At 37.2% G+C, this 10,588-nt stretch overlaps 2 protein-coding genes across 2 annotated transcripts; both read left to right on the top strand.

Moving 5' to 3' along the window:
- The first annotated feature begins 1,059 nt into the window (after positions 1-1,059).
- On the top strand, positions 1,060-1,503 carry LOC140792212 (uncharacterized). Its single transcript, XM_073143066.1, has one exon. It carries the CDS (start codon positions 1,060-1,062, stop codon positions 1,501-1,503), a length of 444 nt encoding a protein of 147 aa, XP_072999167.1.
- Positions 1,504-1,701: 198 nt separating this feature from the next.
- On the top strand, positions 1,702-5,710 carry LOC140792881 (probable glutathione peroxidase 2). Its single transcript, XM_073144107.1, has 6 exons — positions 1,702-2,100; positions 2,394-2,470; positions 3,879-3,940; positions 4,037-4,155; positions 5,254-5,421; positions 5,534-5,710. Exons 1-6 carry the CDS (start codon positions 2,056-2,058, stop codon positions 5,561-5,563), a joined length of 501 nt encoding a protein of 166 aa, XP_073000208.1. The 5' UTR covers positions 1,702-2,055; the 3' UTR covers positions 5,564-5,710.
- Positions 5,711-10,588: the final 4,878 nt, after the last annotated feature.

Below are 10,588 nucleotides of genomic sequence, written 5' to 3'. Positions count from 1 at the left end.
AACTGGCTGGGTGGAAAAGAAGCACCCTCTCCACGGCTGGGTGCCGTACGTTGATCAACTCGACTATGCTAGCCATTCCATCATATTGGTTAGGCAGTACTTGGCTGTCGGATTTGGTTCTTGAAGCGATCACCAGGAAGGTGAGAGAGTTCCTCTGGGAAAATGGTCGTGGTCGCAGATACGTGGCCTAGGGAGGAAAGGGGTTTGGCAATTAGGAACCTCCGTCAAGCTCGTACAACCCATCTTGGCAAGCTAGTGTTTAAGGTTCTCAACAAGGCTGACTCTCCATGGGTGAAAATTCTACTCAGCAAATATGGAGATTTGGACCTTTGGGATCATAGCTCTACGATGAAGGGTTCATGGGTCTGGCGTGCCATCAAGAAAACTGCAAACCAACTTAAATTTGGTTGCAGGAAGCTGATAGGAAATGGATGTAGTACAAGGGCAGCTTTGGAACCATGGTCGTCGCCTATTCCATGGAACCGGCAAGCAATCATGATGCACTTGGACCTTCTTGACGGGAACCTTCTAGTTTCTAACCTTATGGACAGTCGACAGTGGCCAGCAGAGCGTATCATAAATGCCGGGGGAGTGGATATAGCTTTTGAGATCTCCTCAAAGCTCGTGGGCGACTCCTCCTTAGAGGATTGCTGGATATGGGGACCAAGCCTGCATGGCATCCCTACAACAAAATCTATCTATGAGTTCCTTCGGCAACAACAGGTTGGAGAAGTAGGCGGCTAGAAGGCAATCTGGAAATTGTCGATCGCTCCGCGCGTCCAGGCTTTCTGCTGGAAAATGGCGTGGGGTCGGCTGCCAACTTGGCACTATATCCACTGCTTACGGATAGGCCAAGAGGAGAAATGTGCGCTCTGTGGTTCGGAGGATGAGACAATCACACACCTTTTCTTTGAGTGCCGCTACAGTTTGGAATGCTGGATAGAGATTGAGCGCATCTTGGGGCAGTTGAAGCACCGAGTGGAAGCAGGCTGGATCATGCAAAGATAGCATGAGGATAAAGGACAAAATCAGTTCACCAAGGCGGTAATTGCCGCTACCATGTGGGTGGTGTGGAAGCAAAGGAATGCCAAGGTCCATGAGTTGGAGGCTAATCGTCCGAGAGCTATTGTGCGGGGGATTATTCAAATGGCATTGGACTACGCTTCAAAAAATGGCAAAGCAAGTGAGCAGAGAGAAAGATTGAGTGTCTGTTGGGCCATGCCAGATAGGGGCTGGCTCAAACTAAACTCAGATGGATGCTATTCTCCCCAATGCTACCGGGCAGGGGTGGGTATCATACTGCGCAATGATCAAGGAACCCACATGAAGATAGCTTGGGAACCATGTCCCAGCGTCTCAACATTATATGCGAAGGTATGGGCAATTCGTTTTGGGTTGCGACTTATATCCACTAATTGTAAGTTAGTGGTGAAGACCGACTCCTTGGAGGTGGTTCGCTTGCTGTGCATGGAGGCTGCCTATCCTTGGGAAGTTGGAATATGATTGCAGAATGTAAATCTCTTTTAGGTAGATTTCAGACATACAAAGTGGTTCATGTATTTAGAGAAGCTAATTGAGCTGCTGACTGGGCAGCAACTCAGAGGTAAAGAATTGTCTACTTGTGTTGTATTGGGACCTTTGGACCCCCTTCCCCCATACCCCTGTAACCAAATTTTGAGCGACTCAGCTGGCCAATTACTTGGGCCGCCGACGTATAGCTGACTACATCTCCCCTTCTCAAAAAAAAAAAAAAAAAAAACCAATAGAGTATCATGATGTAATTTAATTCGTGCAGCGGGGCAGCAGAGCACCTGCTCCGGTAGTTGGGAGTAGTGTTTAGGTGGGCAGTCTTGGCCTCTTTGTGTTCACACCGTGTGAACACAACGATTTTCCATTGAAAAGTCCACAAGATGGGCAGCAAGAGCCGTGTGCCCAATAATTTCCCCACTGTTCAAGAAAATCGTGATCATATCGAAGTAGTAGCACATACTATTTATAAGAGTTCGGGTCTTCTCCTTCGTTAGAGCTCTTACCAATTTCCCTGGAGAACTAAAAATGGCCGCCGAGATGCCCAACTCAATCTATGATATCACTGTAAATGTAATGACTTCTTGATCTCTGATCTAATTTATTCATGAACCCTTCTCTTCTCGGCCTTTATTTATTTATTTGATACCTGGGCTATTTTAGTATGACTGTTTAGTTTTAATTTCTTGGATTTTTTTTTATATAATCGCTTTGATTTTTTCCTTATTCTTATACTTGGTAGTGATTATTCCTTGTGTTTTCTCTTCTTTTCCTAGTTCTTCTACTTCTCTTGTACTAATTTGATAGAATATTAGATCAGTTGATGGATAGCTTGAGTTTTGATTTGTAATGGATTCGTTTGGCAGGATATCAATGGCAGTGATCTGAGCCTGAGTACTTACCGTGGAAAGGTTCTTCTTATCGTCAATGTTGCTTCAAAATGGTATTGCTTCAGTATATAGCTTGTTTCCTCTTCTTATAGAAATTTCTCTATGAGATTCTTTAAACTCATTGGGATATGCTTGATTTTGAGATATTAGGGATCATTTGAACTTTAATAGCTTCTTACACAAGATATTTCTTGCAATATATAGTTTCAGGATAAAAGGTAAGGGGATGGTGCATTCTCCCTCCCAATAAATTGCTTCTTGTTGCCTGGAATTTTGCAGCAATGCGAATTTCTGAATTTTCTTTGTAGTTTCTGATTATGTGTTTGAATTGGAGCTTTTGACTTAAACCTAACCTCTTGTAATTTACCACTGAGTACTTGGTATGCACTGTTTTTTTCCCTGATTAGATCTTCAGACTTATTTCTTCGTGTGGATTATTACTGTAATTTTTCCTTCTTTATTGCATGCCATTCATCCCGAACATTATTAGCATCATACCTTCTTCTCCTCCACCCCATAGCATCTACATCTGATGAAATGACATCTAACTATGAGTGAAAAATTTATCTTTGATATGATCCCAAATAAGGTCTATTCCTTCTATCTAAAAGGACCGAGGAACTTTTCTCTTTTCATTAGTAGAGTTCTCTAATTGCACGATATGGATAAAAAAAATTTCCCGGTAGGTTATTTAATATCCTCAAGACTTGGAAAGGAAAGATTATTTTTGTCAAGTTTGATACTGTTCTTGAGTGAGAGATAAATTACTTCAGAGCAAATTTATACTGAAAAAACTTCTCAATTTCTACCATAATTCTGATTGACCATAACCTTCATCCAATTACTAATTGCAGAGGGTCATCGTTAGTGACTTAGTTCTACTCGAAATAGAAGATATGGTTTCCTTCCTCTTCCACTCAGTTGCATAACTTGCCCAAAGAGACCAAATAGATACAGAGCTTAGTTTTTGAGCCAAAAAGAGGTGGTGGTTAACTGAACAGCCTAGTGTTTCTTATCTCTGGAGAAGATGTTGATTAACTCATATAAATAGATGTTGATTAACTTCGCAAGAATAGGCTTTTAAGGCAGCATGATTATTTGTTAAGTTCACTGGCAATAGAATTTTTCTTCCTCAAGAGAAAGATCATATTAACTCGTATAAATAGATGTTGATTAACTTCACAGGAATAGGCTTTTAAGTCAACATGGTTATTCGTTAAGTTCATTGGCAATAGAATTTTTTTCCTCAAGAGAAAGATCACATAATTATCATATTATTAACTCGTATAAATAGACATTGATTAACTTCGCAGGAATAGGCTTTTAAGTCAGCATGGTTACTTGTTAAGTTCACTGGCGATAGAATTATAATTGTTCAAGAGAAAGATCACATAATTATCATATGGAATGCTGCAGTTCCTTATAATGGACAATCTAATGTTTCACACCTCTGACATGCAGTGGATTAACTCATTCCAACTATAAGGAGATGAATGTTTTATATGAGAAGTACAAGGACAAAGGTCAGTTTGTTGCCCTTTTTCGAATTTCTTGAGTATTTTATTCATAGTAATACTGAATCCCTTTTCGTTTTGCTTCTTCCCAATTTATCTTCCCAGGATTTGAGATACTGGCATTTCCATGCAACCAATTTGCTGGTCAGGAACCTGGAAGCAATGAGGAGATTAAGGAGGTGGCATGCACCATGTTCAAAGCTGAGTTTCCAATCTTTGATAAGGTAATTTTGCTAGAAAACTTCATACTACTGCTTTAAAATTTTAATGCATGTTCCCAACTATTCAATTATTCCTTGGATGAATGCAAGAGTCCAAACTTATATATGTTGGATGCCTGTTAAGCTTTGTATTCTCTTGCTGATTTTGGTAGGTTTGTCAGGTTACTGAGAGATTAATCTCTCAGCATTTTTCAGTACACTAAATCTTTTTTCTGAGTTCGTCCTATAATCGGGTCAATATTTGTAAGGACATCCATGAATCTTGTGTTGTCGTAATTTGAGACTTTCCACTGAACCCATCGCTTTATAGCATGTAAGCAGACCAAAACTTAATCAGATAACAAATTTGTACACCCCTGGCCACACATTATTTTCAGATGCTATTTAGATTCTAGATGATAAATGCACCAAAGTTACACATTGGGAATGAGCTGTTGATCAAGTTAGTCTTTGTCATCAATAAAAGAAGTATCAATTTATCCCTACTCTGATTGGAAACATTATTTAAATTATCCCACACATAAGCCCAATTATAACCCTTGATTTAACTAAAATTATTTTAAAAACCTTCTACTCTCTTTCCTATCACCCACCTATTTCATTTCACAAATCAGAAGTTCCTCTTCAATTTTTTTCACCTATCTCCTATCTCATTGCATGCCTACAAATATCCAATACATATGACAAGAAATGAGAATACTTAAATTTAAATTTACATATCAAATGAAGGGCATTTGAATAAGTTTTCACTTCTTATATGCAATTTATCTCAACTTTATATCACATTAAAAATAATTATTATACCGCTATTCTAGACCAGAGGTACAATATTAGGAATAAGAATCTACAATAGCTATTCTAGATTTTCCTTAATCTCAAAGAACAATGAGGCCGTAAAGTTATAGAGCTTCTCAAATTTCTGCAATTTTGGGACATGGCAGTTCTGATGCTGTCACTTTTCTTTTACTTGTTGATATCTGTTCTTCTGTCAGTACATGTAATGATTAGTAAAATAAATCAGAAGATATTACTGAGTAATCTATATAGATGATTTCCTTAAGATTTTTTCTTTTCTTCATCTCTTACATATTTCCTTCCTAGGTTGAAGTAAATGGGAGGGATGCTGCACCACTCTACAAGTTCCTAAAAGCTCAGAAAGGAGGTATCTTTGGAGATGGCATCAAGTGGAATTTCACCAAGTTTCTTGTGGCTAAAGATGGCAAAGTTGTGGAGAGATATGCACCCACCACTTCACCTCTAAAGATAGAGGTACGACTTCTAAACAGTAATCTAATGCTATTCTACACATACAAAATATGCCATTCATTTAAAAAAAGAAAAGGAAAGGCCATTCTGAACTCTTCTTCCATTTATCTTGCAGAAGGACATCCAGAAACAGTTATCTGCTTAATCATCTGTGGCACATGATGTTTATGTTTAGTTTGAATAAAAGGATGGGTCTCAGAGTGTTTTGCTCACTGTATAGAACTACCTTAGCCTGAATATGATTTGAAAATATTTTCTTTGTAATCTATGTTATGAATGACTAATTTTCTCATATCAGCTATCTCATCTTTTCTACAGTTTTTTTTTTCCAGCAAAGTGAGCTGGGCCCTTTAAATTTATCAAAAGAGAGGGAATATAAAAGGGGGGGGGGGGGAGAGAGAGATTATAGTGTTAATAGGAAGAGAAGGGAAAAATCTCAGAGAGAAACGAAAGGAGCCACCAAAAGCTCCCGACGAGGCCAATTCGTCGCTCCAAAGGACGGCAGTAGAATGGAGTCCTCGGAAAAATGTCTCTCAGAGTTTGAAAATACAAGCATCCAAGAAGAGAGAAGACAAAGGACAAAAATAGGCAAATACTTTAATATTCCTCTAAAATTTATAATTTTAATCTAACTGCTATAATAACCGGTTTTCACATCCGGTATCACATTATGTAAAAAAGGGTATATTAGTTAAGAAGATTTGTTATGTGTATCTAACTTCTGAATTACACGTTCTTTTTTTCGTTAAGATTTCTCTCTTAGATATGATTAATTATGCCTTAATTATAGGAGATATTATTTAATATTAAACTATTTAAATTTGATTCTTTGGAGATAGAATTCAATTTAAATATGATTCTCTATCTCTATCTGTTATTAAATTTAATTTAAATTAATCTTAAACTAATGAGAGATATAGGTAAATAATAAAAATAATTAAATAGATAAAATTTAATTAAACTTTTATTAAGTTAATTATAAAAAGACATCAATACCCTTATTATGATATATATACATTACTCTCAATTAAGGATATATATGTATTTTGCTTGATAAATTATTAAGATAATATAATTATCAAAAAATAATGTGCAAGGTAATATATTTAAAAAATAATAATTACTTATTGAACCGGTAATATATTTTAAATTTGTTGCATTCCTATTATATCCTTAAGGATTTTAACCTTTAGATTTTTATCAAACCGATTGATAAACAATAATTTTCACTGTACGAAAAAAAAATCGCAAAAATATCAAAATATTTAACCATTACACATAAGTCAAAACTACAAGGGTATTAGCTAACTGATAAGAGGATAAATGAATGAAAGCTATGGAGGTATTTTAAATTTTGACCAACCTATAAGAGGATAAATTGTATTTTTCCTATATAAATTCTCATGCATTGTTATAGGAAAAATATATTTTATAACCTTGTGGTTAGGAAAAAAATTTCTAAATCCCTCCATAGACTTTCATTTGGTGCCACTTAACCCTCTGACAATTCTAGTTTATGTGGACACAATCATTAGTTTTTCCATTCAATACTAAGAATGAAGGTAATATTTCATTAAAATTATTAAACTTCTGAAACCTTCCTTTTTATATTATCTCTTTTTGGAAGATATTCAACATCAAAAATATAAAAAAGTGAGACATTGAGATGAAAGAAGCATAGGACTAAAGGATTTTCAACCAAAATCAAATATATTTTGAATTTTCTATTAAAAAAAGTAGAGTATTTTGATCATTTTATATTAAAATTAAGGCAAATACTTTATTACATTCTTTAAAATTCAAATGACAATCCTACTGTTATAATAGCGAGTTTCTCCTCAATTAAGATACTTGATGCTTGTTTCATAGTATTATTTTCAACATGGAGGTACGCGCAATCAAAGGGCTTTAAGCCTCATTTGGTTGAAGGATAAAATAATCCAAGCATAGTGTTATAATAATTTTTTATTCATGGTTTAGAGGAGAGTTATCTTAATTTATGTTTCTTGTGTTTTTATTGTAATACTAGAATAGAGGATGTGATGAATACATGGGTATTTAATTCTTAAAATATGCAATACGCAGAAGAATTAAGGCCAAATATTTTTATATCCTTGATACTTTTACAAGAGTGTAGTTGTTCTTTGTTTTTAGAGGTATTTTAGTAAATATCTATGTTAATCTTTGTCATGACTCAAATATAGAATCAACCATGTACCATAATAAAACTTGATATACATGAAGGCTTAATATTTATTTCCAAGTCAAAAGTATAAAAATACTAGAATTTATATCAATAACTCTAAGTCAATTAATAATAAAAGCTTGCAAGGGTAAGACAGAAGTGTAGGCAACTAATGCCTTCCAAAATAATATGAAAACTATTAGTGCAATATTTTATAATGATAAATTTGTGGAAACAAAATATTAGTATTTACGTTGTACAATCTAGGGTTTTGTACATAATCAAGTCATATTATTTATGAAAGATTTATACATGAAAATAAATTGAAGAACGAAGACCAAAAGAACAAAATTAAGCAATCCTGCATAATTAGTTCTAGCTAATTTTAGGTTCGAACCGCGACATAATTTTGACTATAAAATATATATGGAATAATAAGTCAAGCGCAAATCGATCGGTTAAATCTAAGAATGAAAATTTAGAAACACTTCCATACTTGGTGCTTTCTTTTGTAATTTACTTAATATGAATTACAAAAACTCATCTCACACTCCATAAGGATCTATCCCTCGTCTAAAATAACTTCACTTTCTATTATTGCTTGATGAGGAGTTATTTGTCCAAGTGTTTGTCTACTTCCACATATCTTGAAGCACTTGGAGTAGTTGAATTGAGTCCTTATCAATCATCTACAACCGGAGAGAATATAAGAAAGTCAAATTCAACACTTAGAGAGTTTTAGGTTCTCTCATGAAGCATAATTTACATCTTATGTAAAGATAGCCATATTGTAACACCCCAATTTAAATTTTAAAAAAAAATAGGGGATCCACGCATGCGTCGAGCACATGCGTGCGTCCCAGCACCCCTGCCACCGCGTCCTTCTTCTTTCCTTTTCTTCTTCTTCTTCCTCTTCCCTTACCGTGCACGCCACCCTCCCCACCTCCATTAATCCCACCTCTCCCTCCCCATTGCACCATTTCTCCACCTCGCTACCTCTCTCCCTCTCCTTTCTCACGGGTTGCCGACGTCGGAGACGAAGCCCCGGAGCCGACGAAGCCCCGGACCCAGAGCCGACAAGCCTGCCCTCCTTTCCCTCTTTCGTTTTCTTCCCCTTTACTTACTTTTCTCAGCCTCGTGCTGCGCCGCCGACCTCATGCTGTGCCGCCGGCATCGTCGGCCTCGTGTCACGCCGCTGGCACCGCAAGCCCTTAAGCCTTCCCTCTCCCCCTCTATCACCTCCCTTAGAAGGGGATGGTGGGGGAGGGTGGGGGCTGTTTAACCCCCACACCCCACTTGGTGGGTTACGGTCAGACCGCAGCCCACTAAGCCCTCATGGGCTGCGATCAGACCGCAGCCCACTAGGCTTGGGTTGGGTGGGCTGTAGACTGCAGCCCAGCAACCAAGCCTTTGGTAGGCTGTGGTTAGACCCCAGCCCACTTCAGCTAACCTTGTGGGCTGCAGTCCACCAAGGCCCCTTTTCCTATTGGGTTAGGCTTGAGCCTAACCCAATACCCCTCAGCTTAGCCTATTTGGGGCTATTTGGAACTTGTAACTTTGTGTATTTACTTCTACTTGATTAATCAGCCTAACCACCCCCGTAATGATAATTTATTATCATATAAATTTTAGGATAATATAGAACTCACACTAGGAGACCCTTACTCATGTTTATGCCTAAACATAAATTCTCTAATAAGGAAATTTAATCTATTAATTTGCTAATCTTACGTATGTGAATTAATAGGATTGACACTATCTGAGGAGGATTTTGGGATTCCGGAGGAGCCGGCTAGGTGAGGAGATTTAGTGTACCGTGGAGACCCCCACGCGAGTAGAGTTAATACAAATCTAGAATAATGTAGTTAAAGTTATTATACTGTCATGGCACTATAGGAAATGTCGGTATTAATACATACATACATCTAGTGTACCTGTAACAACCCAATTCAAAAAAAAAAAATTGGTTGCATGGCACGACGTGGCCGGCCACAATGTAGCCGGCCTCGTGCCATGTAGTGGTTGGAGGGGCCCGCCGCGGCAGCCACCGCCAAGACCCCCCATCGCCTTCTTAAATATCTCTCTCTCTCTCTCTCTCTCTCTCTCTCTCTCGCCGAGGCCGGTTGCCGCCGTCGCCACCTCCACGAGTGCTGGTGAGCTCTTTCTCCCTCTCTCTCTCTTCTTCTCTCTTCTTTTCTCTCCCTCTCACTATCCCTCTCTCTCTCTTTCTCTCTTTCTCTTTCTCTTACTTTGGGCGCGGGCTCGTCGGAGCCGAGCCGCCAACGAGAGGCCACCAGCTACCTGGTCAGTGCCCTCCCCGCCGACCCGGTTCCGTAGTTCCCTCCCCTCCTCTCTTTCTTCTCTTCTTTTATTCTCTTTTCTTCTTCTTCCTTCCTTCCTTCTTTCTTCTTCCTTTCTTCTTCTTCTTCCTCAGCTGCTTCTCCTCTTATTTTCGCAACGCTTGTCTTTGGGCTCGGCCCGGCACTATAGCGAACTAGTCTTTGGGCTCGAGCCCAAGATCAGAGCAAGCTTGGTGCTAGGCCCGAGCCCAGCACTTTAGCAGAGATCCTTTATCCTTTTAATTTTATTATTGATTTATTTATGTATTTCTGTCTTAATTAATACAAATAGATTTAGACATTATTTATTTTAATAATAATACACATTCATCATTATGATTATTATTAATTAAAGTTTATTGATGATTAATTAAGTTATAAACTATTACACATAAATATAGGTAATACTTATATTTACTTATTTGTTTATTTATTTACTTACTTATATGTATATTAGATTAATAGATAGATTTGTAAATTAAAATTATTAGATTTATATTCTAATATTCTTATGATATACATTTTAAGTAATTCTATTAATTTATTATACATTATTATTTTGTAACAAATAAGATAATGACTACATAGTCCCAAATTAATCAAGATATAATTTAATTATAATTAGGTTTTTATCTATATTTATATT

This window comes from Typha latifolia, chromosome 7 (assembly GCF_019914945.1).
Source record: "Typha latifolia isolate L0001 chromosome 7, TyphaL0001v2, whole genome shotgun sequence".
Lineage (NCBI taxonomy): Eukaryota > Viridiplantae > Streptophyta > Magnoliopsida > Poales > Typhaceae > Typha > Typha latifolia.
The sequence above is the reverse complement of the archived record's forward strand: the minus strand, read 5'-3'. Positions and strand labels throughout refer to the sequence as shown.

What these genes read in the sequence shown, in the direction of transcription:
- LOC140792212 (XM_073143066.1), top strand. Translation starts at nt 1,060, where the DNA reads ATGTGGGTGGTGTGGAAGCAAAGGAATGCCAAGGTCCATGAGTTGGAG.
- LOC140792881 (XM_073144107.1), top strand. Translation starts at nt 2,056, where the DNA reads ATGGCCGCCGAGATGCCCAACTCAATCTATGATATCACTGTAAAT. An exon ending in TGAGAAGTACAAGGACAAAG is followed by an intron (nt 3,941 to 4,036) that starts GTCAGTTTGTTG and finishes TTATCTTCCCAG; the next exon opens with GATTTGAGATACTGGCATTT. An exon ending in CTTCACCTCTAAAGATAGAG is followed by an intron (nt 5,422 to 5,533) that starts GTACGACTTCTA and finishes TTTATCTTGCAG; the next exon opens with AAGGACATCCAGAAACAGTT.